This window comes from Lissotriton helveticus, chromosome 7 (assembly GCF_964261635.1).
Source record: "Lissotriton helveticus chromosome 7, aLisHel1.1, whole genome shotgun sequence".
NCBI lineage: Eukaryota > Metazoa > Chordata > Amphibia > Caudata > Salamandridae > Lissotriton > Lissotriton helveticus.
The window spans coordinates 1,146,072,356-1,146,088,582 of record NC_136068.1 but is presented as its reverse complement, the minus strand read 5'-3'; the positions used below and the strand labels follow the sequence as shown (position 1 = coordinate 1,146,088,582).

The following is a 16,227-nucleotide window of genomic DNA, read 5'->3' as shown; positions in this document are numbered from 1 at the left end:
GGAATGCTCTGTGGATATATTGATTAGGGAAATGTCCTTATCCTTTTCCCCTGCCCTCCCGCTCACTAGGACCATGAATGATAAACAAGTGCAGACAGACAACTATGAGGATGATCCTAGTTGCTATATAGTGGGCCAGGAAACATGTTTCTCAGTTGACACATAGCAGAATAATAAAAAATACTAGTGCCTCTGAACAGGATAATAACACAAGGGATCCAGAAATACCACCCACAACCAAACTACCTCAGTCTAGCGGCATGGATCCTTAGCACTTAGAATTTGGACATCTAGGCTTACCACACAACTGTGTAAATGTGTAAAATGTAAATGTGCCGATATTTATAGAGCGCACAGCTACTTCCCGAAGGTAGTGTCCCGGCGCTGTACGTATACCGCTTAGGAACCCTTCCTGGTTTTCCCTGTGAGTGTCCACTCCTGGTCACCCCCAGGATGAAACCTGGCATCCCAGCGCTTTTGGGGCTGTTGTGGACATTAAGCAAGCTATTGCCCAGAGTCACAGAGTGGGACCCATGATTAGAATAGGCACCGAGGCTAGAATTATCGGGTCCGAGGAAATTGAGCCCAAGACCCGCCGAGGCGGGGAATTGAACCCTGGTCCCGGGCCAGACCTCTGCATCAGGGTCTGCCGCTCTAACCATTTGAGCCACACTTCTGTATGGAAGTATTGAGAGAAGCCAAAATACCAATGACACACATATGTTATGAAGTCATTTTTACTCCATGTATGCACTGGTGTAAGGAAGAGAACTTGACACTTAACCAAACGGTGCACTCTCATAATTAAATACCTAATGCAAAACAGGCATACAAGCCCATTAAGGTGCACCTAACAGCAATATTAGCCGACACAGGTACACTTTACTGAAAAAACTGTTTGCCATACCTGTGATCAAAAGATTCTTCAAAGGGGCAAAGATAATTGCACCACCAAGATTGGTACCTCCACTTATGTGGAACTTTAACCTGGTGTTAACACAGCTAATGAAGGCATCATTCGAACCTGTGCACAGAGCAAGACTGAAATATCTGACAATGAAAATGGCATTCCTGATTGCCATCACCACCCTATATAGGGTAAGTGAACCCAGGCACTCGCAGTACAGGAATCATATCTACAGATATACAAGAACAGGGTAGTCATAAGAACTAACCCGCACTTAGTTACAAAGGCGGTATGACATTTCCATGTCAACCAACCGATACAACTACCAGCCTTTTTGCGACAGCCAAAAACGCAAGCCTAGAGAGCGCTGCACATGCTAGATGCCAGGGAAGTAGGGTTGTATCACCTGCAGGGCACAAAACATTGTTATAAGGTATCTCAGTTTGGTATCAGCTGGACCGGCAAACAGAGGTTGACCAGTCACAAAACGATCCATTCCAAGATGGATGGTGTAGACCATGCTACGGTCTAGAGGGGGAAAAGCTGGATATTAAACCACGAACACAGTCTACTAGAAACCGAGGACCACACTTGCCTTCATAGGCAAATAACATATGTATGGCTGCATCGTGACCATCTGTTCACACCTTCAGCTAACACTACTTCATGGACATATTTGCTATTATAGCGAGGCTCAATTGGGACACAAGGGGGCTGAAACCCTGTTTGCAAACAAACCCACGGTTCAGCTTAGCTTAAGTGAAGGCAATACTTCTATGTTATCTGTGCGCACCTTGTGAGTCCAGCAAACGTTCACGCTGTGTAAAAGAACAATAAGTTCTTCACTTTGTGGCTGTATATACACATGATACTACTGCCATCTAGTGTTGGGATTGGGCATTTGTACGAAGAAGTCCCTTGGTTAAGGAGAAGCGATGTGGTGGCTCCTCTCGGTTTGTATTGAATATGGTCACTGAATCCATGTTAGATTCTTTCTTGTTCCGCCTTTGTGTTTGAAGTGTACCAAGTGGCTCCGACTTCTTCGTGTCCTGAATATGTTTTCGCCTCCCCTGGTGGGTTATCTCGCGATCCCATTGTGTCAGTTCTGACAATGTAACTCTCCCCGATGCGCAAATAACTATGGCAGCACTGAAAACAGTTGTCGATACCCCTGAGCATCGAGGGCCTCACGTTTCTCTTGAGCCGAGAACCACCTCTAGTTCCTCCTTGCCAGGGGACGCTGCATGGGCGATGGAGCGGACACCTATTCAGAACTGCCTTCGCTGCCTCTTGAAGTAAACCTGGACAGACCATCTCAAAGTACACAATCCGTGCCTGCCCCTCCACAATGACAGATTCTCGTACCTCAGCTTCTGATGCAAAGACTACTCTGCTATCAAAAGGAACCACTCTGGGCACACTAAAGGATGCATCGCAAGACACCACAGACACCCTGGTGAACAAGATCCCTTTGGTGCCGAAGATCAAGAAGAGTCCCGTCTGCCTGGTATTCCAGGTGAACAGCTGTCACCCAATCCGCTGACAGCGGGTCCGACAACAAGGAAGTGGATGGTGTCAAACTGGCACTAAAGGAAGGCCCTCTCATGGATACTACGCCAAGGGTGACCAACTGGCATGGGTGCAAATTCAGGACGGTGAGTGTAAAAATTCAGGACAAAGGGTCAAAATTCAGGACAATAAATCAGGACAGGAGGTCAAAATTCAGGACAAAACTTTGGGACAAAAGGTAAGTTTTACAGACACATAAGAGAAGGTCGCGCAATAGTATATGTTTAAGCCCATCCATATCCAAACATATTCAACCATTTGCAAACCTATCCATCTTGTATCCTTCCAGCCATCATATCACTCATCCATCCTTCCATCCACCCTTTCACCCAATCCATCAGTACACTCATCCATCCACTCTTCCACCCATCCATCCATTCACTCATCCATCCAGCCTTTTAGCCTTTCATCCATCCTTTCACTTACTCATCCATCCATCCAGTCACTTATCCTTCCACCCTTTCATTCATCCCTCTCTGCATCAACCCTTTCACTTAGCCATCCTTCCTTGTACCCATCCATCTACTCCTCCACTCATGAATCCATCCATTGACCCTATCACTCATCTATCCTTTCTCTCATCCATCCACCCCTTCAGTCATCCAGCCATCCTTTTGTTCATCTACCCTCCCTTTCACTCACCCATCCTTACATGCACCCTTTCACTCATCTGTCCATCCATTCACCCTTTTACTTATCAATCCATCCATCATTTTACTCATCCATCCACCCATTCACTCGCCCATCATCCATCCTTTCACTCATCCATCCTTTCACTCATCCATCCACCCTTCCATCCATACATCCATCTATTTACCTTTTCCCTCATCCATCCTTCCACTTACTCATCTATCCTTCTTTTCTCTCATTATCTATCCATTCACCCTCTCATTCATCCATTCACCCTTTCATTAATCTATCCAGCCATCCACCCGTCCCTTCACTTACTCACTCACCCCCTTTTTCATGTTAATTATTAGCTGAACCTTTGTCTGCAGAGTTGCAGACAGAAGAGGCTCAGCAAGAATGTCACCCTCGCTGTAGTTCCTAAAGCAAGGGGTGGGGTGGGGGTAGGGTTCACTATGCCCTTGCACATAAGCAATCTAAAAAAGTGGAAGTCATGAGTCATGTATGATGCACAGTGCCAGGCCATGTGGTGACTATGACATGGTGTTGTTTCCAGGGCTTGAAGTGGGATGAAAAAACTAGGGGTCTCTCCAAAGGGTTGTTCGATGCAATTAAGGGCCTGGCTTAAAACAGCTAAGCAAGCAAAAAATCTGGTATTTTGCCTCTTCTGTCATTGTATCCAGATACTTAACACAACAAGTAACGTTACACCTGCAATGGTTGTTAGTTGCATAAAATAAAAAACACAGCAATAATGGTTTCCTTGAATATAAAATTAACAGAGCATCCCTTCTAAAATGACGAGACTGTGAAAGAACTCTAGCCCCTTCTTTTCAACTTATTTCACCAGCTTCTCTTCTTGAACTGGATTCTCAGGTAGCAGCACTGGCATTTTTGCAAATTTCTTCTGTCTGACAGAATGCCCTACCCTAGACAGAGGCTGGGGGAGACCCACCACACGCTTTGTAGCCCAGACTGGCCCATTGTCATTCTGTATGTGGCAATCAGCCGCATAAAGAATGACAAAGGGCATGGTGAGGCTGCTCTTGTGCTCCGTGGAGGAGTGCAAGGTGGCCTCATCAGGCAGTTGAGGCTTCATGCAGGGAACAGTGCTGTTCCCTGCAATGGCCAAAATTACGGACAAAAGGGATCCTCTCTGACAACGGACGTGAGGACCAAATTACGGATGGTCCGTGAAATTTATGAACGGTTGGTCACCCGAACTATGCCCAGGGTTGTGCATATACTATCGTCCTCTGAGGCCCATATTGTCAAGCCGGATGTCGAGCCCTGAGCATGGTCCCGGTCGCCTTCTGCTTCTGTCAGCAATAGTAATTCTCTTTGGAGTCGGGCAAGCGCCCTGCCAAGTGAGTCGACCCCCATCAGCCACTGGGCCTGGTCTCGCTCGAATAGCACTGGCCACCTTTGGCCCCATTCAAATTTGACAACGAAGACTCCGTTGTTGAAGGTGCACAAAATCCCATTGATGCTGAAGCCTGCCTTGATGTTTTAAAAGCCCTCCTCGATGCCAAGGGTAGAGATACCCTTGAGGCAATCTAATCCACTGACTCGTCTGAAACTTATTCCCCGAATGATGAACTGTTCTTTCCAGGGGGATGTTGGGGGGGCTCCCTCCCCCGAGCTGGCATTGAAGAAACACAAGGGACATAGCCACCAGTCTTCTTCCTTTGCCACACAACCCATCTCCACCTCCACCACAACCCCCTGGTCCACCGTGCAGGAAGGGTACAATAGAGGTTCCAACAGGGTTAGTGGCAAAGGCAGCCCCTCTACCCCCCTCCTCCCACCCGAACATACATCCTCTGTTGGTGGAGGATACAAAACCTCCTCTCTTGCTGGGAGGAAATCACTTCAAGCAAGTGGGTCCTAGCCAGAGTGCAACACTGCTTTTGAGGGAGACCCTGAATGATTGGGTTTTTGAAGGAAGGACCTTTGAGGGGAAATGCTTACATCTGTCAGAAAAGGAAGAGGGATTTGCTCTCGGAGGATTTTATAACCATTGAAGGTATTACGAAATACAAGAGACTGAATGTATGAAATTATAACAAAGAATTAAACAAAAGGAATGTGTGGAAACATGTCACTATCTGATTGCCCATTTTCACAGTCTATTTTATAGATTTGCATACTCCTTTTATAGATTCACATAGTTCCTCTTTTCTAATTCTCACCATGTTTCTCTCTATCCTCATGAGTTATTGGGAATCTGTGCAGTAGTGGCCTGTAGGGGCGTTGAAGGGCTCAAAAATATTCACATCATTTTCTGAAATTCAAGCAATTGTCTATGAGATGAAGGTTAATATGTGAAAGTTACCAACACTAGATACCTGTAGTTACAGGTAAGTAACTTCGGGAATTACTTAAAGTTTGGCATACATGGATTCCATAATGAACATGACGGAGATCCCTCTCGCCATATTACAAGTGCCATAGGCTATAATTCGCTTTTAGTACAACAGACGGGATATCCGTCATGTTTGTGATGCAGTATCCCATTCACCAAACTCTAAATAAGGCCATTAGTTCTTGTACAATATATGTTATAAATTGGGGACTTCAAGCTTTAATATTAGTACAGTTTTGAGCACCTCGTACCTCACATGGCATACTTGAGATGTGCGATTAATTGACGTTGTCCTCAACAGAAAAATCCACCATAGGTTGAGACAAGAGAAATTAGACCTTCGTCCTAGTGCAAACACCGACATTTTGAGTGATTGTCATTTGTCTGCTGTAGCACTGATTTAGTTGAACATAATTGCACTCCTGTTTTGGGCCCGGTCTTTCTCTTTAGGCAGAATTGAAAAGTGTGATAATGATGTGCACAAATAGGGCACCAAATCCCTCTCAGCTCATTCTTCCCTATTTTGTCTGCTACTGTTGAAATTGGCAGCAAAACCCAGAGAAACTGTGACATGTTATTTGTGGTTAAGAAATATGTACTTTACAGATGCATGTTTCCATTTAAAATGCAGATGATGGCTGCACAGAAATATGTTATTTTTTCCCTGTCCAGATTGGAATTTTACACCTTTGAATGCTACTAACATGTTTCTAAGTGAATGTCTGGTATTGGGATGGAAAGACTATCTTGTGGTAGTTGGTCTCTAAACAGTTCGTAAAATACAATTTTTATGGTCTGGCTTGACAGCGCAACTGTAGCCAGACAATTATGTGAGCATAACTAAAGAGGGGCTTTGGCTTTGCCCACATGTGGGGAGCCAGGTGTACATGTTTTATTTGGGCAAAAGTTGTGTGATTCCTCAAAAAAGTGCTTGCCTTCCACACAACGGTTATCATTTTGTTTATTTATCCAGCTGCCTGAGGTTAAACTTTCAGGGGTACACACGTGGCATTGTAACGCTATTAAAGTGTATTAGAAAACTAGATAGTGTATGGTGTTTTTCTCTAGCAGAAACACAGATGTGAGGAGGGCAGTCCTTAACCTTTATGGATGTTTAGATGTGGATTGACTGTGCATATCACTTGACCTTTTAACCTACATCAATATTATTCTACAGCTCTTCACTTCCACACGAATAATTATCCATTCCCACACTATTTATTTGTAAGGCATCACATTATCATACAACATTCATTTTAAAACCAAACATATTGGCATTGCCAATGTTTGTTACGGTCTGGCTTGGGAGTGCAGCTGACGTCAGACAAATATATGAGTATCACTAGAGAGGGGCTTTGACTCCACCCACTGTTGGACCCAGGAGTACACATTTTGATTGGGCAGAAATGATGTGCTACCAGAAAAAAAAGTGCTTGCCCTCCACCCTGCTTTGATCATTTTTTAACCTCTCCCATGCTCATGACGAGCTTAGCTCGTCATGAGCCATGGTGGCCGTGTGCTCATGGCGAGCTCAGCTTGTCATAACGGCCACAACGCTCGCACGTGGGGCTAATTCCCCCGCTGTGCTGAACGTTCCGCAGAAACGAGTGTGGCCGCGACGAGCTGAGCTCGTCATGAGCACACGGCCACCGTGGCTCATGACGAGCTGAGCTCATCATGAGCATGGGGGCGCTCTGCGCGTCCCCCCAGCACAGCGGGGGAATAGGCCCCACAGGCAAGGGGTTAACGTATCCAGCTGGCTGAACTAGAATTTTCCAGGGCACACACAATGCATAATGTAATTAAAGTGTGTTAGATAAGTAGATGGTGTTTTTCTCGGGCAGCAGCATAGATGGGAGAAGGGCAGTCATTAGCCTACATAGATGTTTAGGTCTGTCTTGACAGTGGAACTGTTTGCTGACCTTTTAACCTACAAATACAAATCCATTAACATGTTATTTACTTGTAATGCTTCCTATTACCATACCGCATTCCTTTAAAGGCACACTCATTGGTATTAAAAATGCTTGTTTGCTAAGTGGACTGGCGAAATTGCTCTGGCTCTCCTACTTTGGTCATGTGTGTAAACTAGGACTAGAATTACGGCCTTTTTGCACCTAGTCCTGCTATGATAACTGAATTATATATTTTTCCTCCAGGGAGACGTATGGATCTGTATGGAGCTGCTGGATACGTCGCTAGACAAATTCTATAAGCTGGTGATTGACAAAGGCATGACGATCCCCGAGGATATCCTTGGAAAGATCGCTGTTTCTGTGAGTAGAGTTGTTTTACTTTCACTGAAGCGGAGAAACTCCCACCAATACCAGTGTAAATGGTTCTTAAATATATTTTACTTAGTATGTATATTTTTATTTAAAATATGAACTTTTAGTTTTCAGAGATTTATCTTAAATTTCCTTTTGAAAAAAAATCACATGATAAATGTTAACGTTCTTCACAATGTAATTATTCAAGGCAAAATAACTTCACAATTGTAAATACTTTTAAACCCTCTTTCTCAGTCCTTGGAGGTATCTATGATCCATTAAGAGGTCCAAATATAGCTCTTCGTGTTGACCATATTTTGTTTTTTATACATGAGCACTACACAGGTTGGAATCATATCGGGGTTAGCAATTGCTTTTGTCCTGAGGTTTGCTTAATCGGAGTCCTTGAATTTGGGTGACAGAAACATATAGCTCAAAGACTGATTAGTGTGTGATGCCCGCCATGCAACTCAAATAAAGCGAAAAAGTGCTAGTTATTTTCTTTGTGTTCGTGTTTTGCAGATTGTCAAAGCATTAGAACATCTACATAGCAAGCTTTCGGTGATCCACAGAGGTATGATTGGACAAATATAAATATACGTTTGTAGCTCCATTTAGGAAGTGAAACTAAGATATGTAGAAATGTTACTATTAGGACAACTAATAATAAGGCAGTAACAGATGGCCCCAGACAGTGATCATGGCTTGTAACTCTTTCTGTTACATTTATTTTTAACCTTTTGATGATCCACTGTGTGATGGGTTGAATTTCCCGGGCTTCGTTGTTTTGCTAGAGAAATGTTTGCAGCATTGTTGTTGTACATTTTCAGCTCTTTTTCGCCATCTAGTGTTTGGTTTTGAATACTGCAGTGTGATGTGTATTTATTTCAGGTGTGCATTGAATGAACCAACAGTGCTCCAACACACAGACTCACCTCAGATAATTTCCCCTTGGATTTGATCTTTTGACTAGGATTCGGTGTATAGATTATGCCCTGGGAGAAAATACAGATTATCAGAAAATTGCACCGAAGCAGTACGATGGCAAGCTAATTTTGATGTTGCTTTTTTAAATTCAGTCATCTGACCGAGAGGTCCGAGGTAGGGAATCACCTTTTTTAGGTCGAGCCTTGGCAGCGCATGCGCTGCTCAGCGAGATATGCTGTATTGGAGTATGGACTTGAACCCCTGCCCACTATCCGCCCATATTTGTAATTGGCTTGTCATTGCCCTTCGTAAATGCGTGCTTCTGATTCATTAATAGGCTTGTTAGTCCTTCCTTAGTACCACCTAGTCTTCATTTGTAACCTCCCATGGAAACTGGCCCTTTTACTTCGATTGTTACATGGTACGTCCTATTTAGTCTGTAAGCACTTTTTTTTTAAATGAGTTTCTCCTACTGCAGGCACGACATGCTGTCCTGCAACATTCATTGCTCTATGCGCATTTTTACTTTCCAAGTAGTCCGGGACAATGGTGGCCATTTCTTTGAAGTGAAATAGGTCTCTCATTTGCAAGAGTTTGAGCTATTTGCATTGTAAATGACAATGCCTTTTACTTATCTGTTAATTATCAAAACATATAAACAAAAGGCATTGTCATTAACAATGCCAATAGCTTAAACTCTCAAAAATACAAGACCTATTGCATTGCAAATGCTTGTTATTTTACCTAGATGTCAACATGAGATTCTTGTTGTCTAACCTTTGGCTCCGGAATTTGTTTGCCTAGAAACATGTTGAAACTAAGATAAGAAAAATAGTGTGCAAAAAATACCATTCTTCATCGGTGAACGCTGGGCTAATTACACTATAAAGGCACAGCAGGGAAGGGGCATTTAAAAATGTGTATGATGATGATGCAGTTATGGAACTATCGTCATCGTAGACTGGATCAAGAGCAACAGAACCAGTACGATTGCCAGGGTGAGGGATCTGACCATGGAGAATATGTTTCCCAAGAATAAATTCAGAAGTCTGCAACACTTGGGATCGGCACTGAACCTAAGACACAAACATCAGGCAAAGAGTCTCTGGTTAAGGACACAGATACTGCCAATATAGAGCTCTATTGCTTTAAAACAAACAGAAGACCAACTTCGAGAGACTCAGACTTGATATAAATGTTAGCTATAAGACCAGGGTCGCCCTCGAAAACAGGGTCACATCACTTTGTAGATAAATGCAAAGATGGTTGACTTCATGCTTCAACATCAAACTGAAGTCTGAAAAAATTCACATGTCCTTTGATGCATTCCCAAAACCAAAACAAATACTTTAAAAAAGAATACATTGTAGGCCTCTGAATTGACCACTCAAATGCAAGAGGGTGCACGGCTGTGATTCCAAAATGACACAAGTTGAAAAACCAATTGTTAATGGTAAGTACAGTTTTTCATATACCTGCATGCTTATTTCATTCTCTGTTGGAGCTGCAGTCCCTCTCCGTCAATCAATCAATCAATCATTTGTAAAGCGCTCTACATACCCGCGAGGGTCTCAAGGTGCTGGGGCGGGGGGGCGCTACTGATCGAACAGCCAGGTCTTGAGTATCCTCCTGAAGGTCAGCAGGTCTTGGGTCTGTCGTAGGCTCAGTGGGAGGGTGTTCCATGTCTTGGCAGTGAGGTAGGAGAAGGATCTCCCACCGGTGGTTGTTCTTCGGATGCGTGGGACGGTGGTGAGTGAGAGGTCGGCGTAGCGTAGCTGGTGGTTGGGGATGTAGAAAGAGGAGCCGTCTGTTGAGGTAGGCTCGGCCGGTCTTGTGGAGTGCCTTGTGTGCGTGGGTGAGGAGTTTGAAGGATATCCTCTTGTTGACGGGGAGCCAGTGCAGGTTTCTTAGGTGGGGGGTGATGTGGCCCCGGCGTGGTACGTCGAGGATCAGTCATGCCGAGGCGCTTTGGATGCATTGTAGTCGTTTGATGAGCATGGTCCGGGCTCCCGCGTAGAGGGCGTTTCCGTAGTCGAGTCTGCTGCTGACGAGGGCCTGAGTGACTGTCTTTCTTGTATCAGTCGGGATCCATCTGTAGATCTTGCGGAGCATGCGGAGGGTGTTGAAGCAGGAGGAGGAGACGGCGTTGACTTGCTTGGTCATTGAGAGCGTTGAGTTGAGGATGATTCCCAGTTTGGTTGCGTGGTCAGTGGGTGTCGAGGCTGCCCTAGTGCCGTCGGCCACCAGTAGTTGTCCCAGGCTGAGGGGTTGGAGCCGAGGATGAGGACCTCCGTCTTGTCCGAGTTCAGCTTCAGACGGCTGGTCTTCATCCAGTCGGCGACGGCCTTCATTCCTTCGTGGAGGCTGACTTTGGCGGTTATGGGGTCCTTGGTGAGGGAGAGGATCAGCTGAGTGTCCTCAGCATAGGAGATTATGTTGAGGTCGTGCTGTCGGGCTACGTGTGCGAGCGGGGCCATGTAAATGTTGAACAGCGACGGACTGAGGGAGGATCCTTGTGGTTCGCCGCAGATGATCTCGGAGGTTTTGGAACGGAATGGGGGGAGGCGGACGCTCTGGGTTCTGCCGAAGAGGAAGGAGGTGGTCCAATCCAGAGCCTTGTCTTGGATCCCTGCGGCATGGAGGCGTGCACATAGTGTGCGGTGGCAGACGGTGTCGAAGGCGGCAGAGAGGTTTAGGAGAATGTGTGCTGCAGTCTCTCCGTTGTCCAGCAGGGTCCTGATGTCGTCGGTGGCGGCAATGAGGGCAGTCTCAGTGCTGTGGTTTCTTCGGAACCCTGACTGCGAAGGGTCCAGGATTCTGTTTTCTTCGAGGTATCGGGTTAGCTGTCTGTTGACGGTTTTCTCAATGACTTTTGCTGGGAAGGGGAGCAGAGAGATGGGCCGGAAGTTCTTGCGGTCTCATGGGTCTGCCTTACGTTTTTTGAGTAGAGCGTTGATCTCTGCGTGTTTCAAGATCTCTGGGAAGGTCGCGGTCTCGAGGGAGAGATTGATGACATTGCGCAGGTGGGGTGCGATGGAGCTGCTTGCTCTGTTGAAGACGTGGTGCGGTAATGGGTCTGACGGAGAGCCGGAGTGGATTGTGCGCATGGCCTTGATGGTGTTATCGATGCTCACGCTGGTCCAGGCTAGCAGAGAGTCGTGGTCGATGGTGTGCGGAGTGTCTGTTGTGTTGCTGTCTGTTGGGGCTGTCTGGGTGTTGAAGCTGTTGTGGATGTCTGCTATCTTGCGGTGGAAGAAGGTGGCGAGGGATTCGCACAGGGCTTGCAATGGTGGGATGTCGTTGGTGTTGGAGCTGCGGTTGAAGAGTTCCTTCATGATGTTGAAGAGCTCCTTGCTATTGTGTGCGTTGGTGTCGAGGCGGTCTTTGAATGAGTTCCTCTTGGCCGTCCTGATGAGGTGGTGGTGGTTGTGGATGGCATCCTTGTGTGCTGCGTGGCTGTCTGGAGTTTGTTCACTGTGCCATTTCTTCTCTAGTTTCCGGCAGGCTTGCCTGAAGGCTAGTAGTTCTGGGGTGAACCAGCTGGCCCTCTTTCTTCAGCGGGGCGAGGGTGTTGGCGCAGTCCTCGATCCAGCGTCTGAGGCTGTGGGCAGCGTCATCGGTGTTGGAGGGTTCGGTGGGTGGACTGAGAGCGAGGTTTGCGTGTAGTTGGTCTTTGGTGATTTTGCTCCAGCAGCGGCGAGGGATCTGTTGGGTGCGGTGGTGTGTGGTGGGTTTCTGGAAGGCGAAGTGGATGCAGCGGTGGTTGGTCCAGAGGAGTTCGGTGGTGTGGCTGACGGAGACGTACAGGCTTGAGGAGAAGACGGGGTCGAGCTTGTGGCCGGCGGAGTGGGTGGGCGTTGTGACGAGTTGCTTCAGTCCGTGGTTGGCGAGGTTATTGATAAGGGTTTTGGAGTTGTTGTTGTTGTTGTTCTCAAGGTGAAAGTTCAGGTCTCCAAGGAGGATGTAGTCGCTGGAGGTCAGGGCGTGCGTGCTGATTAAGTCGGCGATGGAGTCGCTGAACTGGGGGCGGAGTTCGGGGGGGTCGGTAGACGAGGGTGCCTCTGAGGGTGGAGTTAGGGTCTGTGTGGATCTGGAAATGTATGTGTTCAGCTGTGCTGTGCGCGTCATCGGTGCTAGTCGAGACCCTGATGCTGTTCTTGTGGACAATGGCGATTCCTCCTCCGACTCCGTTGGTGCGGTCTCTGCGGGTGATCTTGTAGCCGTCTGGGATGGCTATGGCGATATCAAGTACGGAGGAGTCATTAAACCAGTTCTCTGTCAGGAAGGCAACGTCCGGGGATGTTGTGTCTAGCAGGTCGCAGAGGTTGACGGCATGCTTGCGTGCAGAGCGGGTGTTCAGTAGTATGCATCGGAGGTGGTTGGGGTCTTTTTTGGCGGGTGGTTCATCGGCTCTGAGGCTGGTGTAGCTGCAGTTCCGGTAGGTGAAGGGACCGTGTGTGTGTTTCGGGGTGTCCTTGAAGCCGGTGTGGCTTCGTCCGGAGTTGAGCGCGTGCAGAGTGCTGGCATCGTAGTGGCAGCGGTCGTCATGGCGAGTGCGGGGACCAGGGGTTCTGGCGCTGGGCGCGCGCAGACCGGCTTGACTTAGGTGCGCCTTCGGCGCGCCAGCGGCAGACATATATGGGGAGGTGGGAGGGAGGAGCAGCTGGGAGGCAGGAGGCGGGGCAGCGAATGGGCGTTGGCAGTCAGGGGTGCCTGGCTACAAGGGACGCAGCGGCGAGGGACAACAAAGGTAACAGAAGGAAAAAGGGGCACAGAACAAGGGAACAAGCATTTACAATGCAATGGTTTTGCCTTTGTTAAAGTTTGAGCTATTGGCAATGCTCTTGACATTATTTTTATTTATGTTTTTTTTTAACATAAATAATTGGCATTGTCATTTGCAATGCCACTAGCTTTATCTTTCGCAAATGACACCCACAAACACCTACAGAGAGCCCCCCCAACACACACCCACACAGAGCCCCGCCCACACACTGCGAGCCCCCCACACACTGCGAGCCCCCCACACACACTGCGAGCTCCCTCCACACACTACGAGTCTTCTCCACACACTGCGAGCCTCCCCCACACACTGAGAGCCCCCCCACACACTGAGAGCCCCCCCACACACTGAGAGCCCCCCACACACTGAGAGCCCCCCCACACACTGAGAGCCCCTCCCCCACACACTGAAACCCCCTCCCCCACACACTGAAAGCCCCTCCCCCACACACTGAAAGCCCCTCCCCCACACACTGAAAGCCCCTCCCCCACACACTGAAAGCCCCCCCCCCTTGTCTGGCAATGTACATCAGGCCCTCAGAGTTAATTGTGAAGAAAGACAAGAAGGAGAGAGAAATGGAGAGATGGAAATGAAGGGTAGGAAGAAGAGAGAGATCGGTGACTAGGCCTTAGCAAACATCCGGCCTACAGGATAATCTGCTCCCGCAGCCCCTCCCCCAGGCCAGCTCGGAGTCAGCACATATTTGGCACAGTTTATGTAGTGCAGTGCACTCGAGTGCATCGGTGCGCCTCAAGTCCGTGACTGCACTCTCAACACATTACCACTGGGATCATACACAGCTCTTGGTTCCGATGCATCACCGTGCTCCTGTCAATCAATGCGAGTTCAGCCTTATTCTAGGGGTGGGAATTGTGCACCCGGCAAATGCCAATACTGCAAAGTGCAGATCTGATTGCATGCGTGATTACCACACCAAGGGTCAGAGTGCAAAAAAACTAACAGAAACTGGCATCGAACAACTCGAAATCCTGCAAGTCAACTGTGAAAGCACAATAACAACATTCCGCCCTGAACCTGCTGGGGTGCTCCTAAGTACACAACCATACATTAAAGCTCATACAATATTGCCATCTAGCACACTCTGCACCTGGATTCTGATGCACCTCTGTATGACACAAAAGGAAGTCATATGATTGGTTGTCAATCCCCATGAATGATCCGCGTGGGATGCAGTCCTGAGATGAAACCATCCTCTGCACAGTTCACCTGGGCACCTCAGAATACATAAGCGCCATGCACATTTAAAGCATGCATCAATGACGGACTTACCGGAGACGGACACCTTCATGACAGCTTCCAGGGGCCGGTTATTGTCCAGGGCCCGGCTCAAGCGGATCTCCCCGGTCATGTTGTTCAAAAGCACCAAGTCCAGCTCGTTGCCCTGCTCGAAGTGGTAGACCAGGGAGTCGGACACGTCGGGGTCATGAGCCGAGATCTTGCCGATGACCCCGTCGGGGAAGCTGCCGGATCGGTTGCTCGCCGGTCCTGCCAAGCACAACCTTCACCTGGAATCTGGAGGTGGGCAGAGATAAGGCTGCCAATGCCAGCTAGAGACGGCGCCTGTGGGATGTGCCCTTCCCAGCAGCTCCAGCTCACACGGATGGATGGCGAGGAGATGCAGTGGGAATGATGGGGATTCTTGTGAGGTCTGGTTGGGAGCTCTTCACTCAGAGGTGCCAGGGTGCAGGTGCCGTTCCATGGCACGAGGCTGTTGTCCGGTCTCTGCTGCGCGAGGGTTGGCAGCGGGGGTGCCAGGAGCTCCACAGGCTGTCCCCCTGGCGCCGTCATAGAGAGGCAGGTGCCTTCCCTGCAGCCAGAGCTTCTCCCGGCTCTCTCCTCGGGTCCGGTGCTCCTCTCCACGATGCCCAGTACTAGATTCCTCGCCGACTCCAGGCTCTCGCTGTTCCTTCCCCGGCGCTGGTGTGCTCTGCAGGCGACAAAGGCTCCCCACGCTCGGTTCTCCTTCCCGGGGCTGGAGGTGCTCCTGTGCTGGACTCTGCTTCTCCCGCCGGGGCTCTCGCCGCGCTCCCTTTGCCGAGTTCTCCGGGCTGCTCTCCCGGGCTCTCTGTTCTCTTTCCCTCCGCAGCTTCCAGCACAACCTGCTTCGGAGCCGCGTAGGTTGTTAAAGTGGCGATAACAGTCGACAGAGAGGTGGGGCCCACAAAGCAAGGCGGGCGAGGTGAAACTCACACAACAGAGAAAGAGACGGAGGAAACACAGGAGGCGGGGTACTAGGAAGAGAGTGAAAGTGTTTGGTGGAATATTACAGACAAACAACAAGGAGGGGGCGGGAAAGGCGACGGCGCCCACGCGAGCAGGAAGGCGGGTGCCGGCTCAGTGCCGGACCAGATTCGGGGGCGTTCCCGAGAACAGGCTGACGTCACCAAATTGGAAAAATTCCCCGGGAACGCCCCCGAATCTGGTCCGGGATTGACGGACAGAGCCTTCTCCCAATGGCTAGCCTCCATTTATGGAGCTAGCCAATGGGAGGAGGGGGCGGATACCCGACCCCACAGAGAAATTACATAAGATTTTGCTAGCGCATGCGTACTTCGTACGCATTGCCGAGGCAAAACCTAAAAATGAGTGGCACAGAGGGCAGAAGGGCACAGAAAAAACGAGTGGAACAGAGGGCAGAAGGGCACAAGAAATGAGTGAACGAGAAGGCAGAAGGGCATAAAAAACAAGGGAAAAACGAGTGGCACAGAGGGCAGAAGGGCACAAATACATGAGTGGAACAGAAGGCAAAAGAGGCACA

The 16,227-nt window shown here is 48.4% G+C and overlaps 1 protein-coding gene across 1 annotated transcript in view; it reads left to right on the top strand.

The window, feature by feature from the left end:
* MAP2K6 (mitogen-activated protein kinase kinase 6) overlaps window positions 1-16,227 on the top strand; it is a 486,415-nt gene that overhangs the window by 381,253 nt on the left and 88,935 nt on the right. The window contains exons 6-7 of the mRNA XM_078654284.1: window positions 7,628-7,744; window positions 8,261-8,312. Coding sequence (XP_078510410.1) covers window positions 7,628-7,744; window positions 8,261-8,312 — 169 coding nt within the window. The remainder of the gene's footprint in view (window positions 1-7,627; window positions 7,745-8,260; window positions 8,313-16,227) is intronic.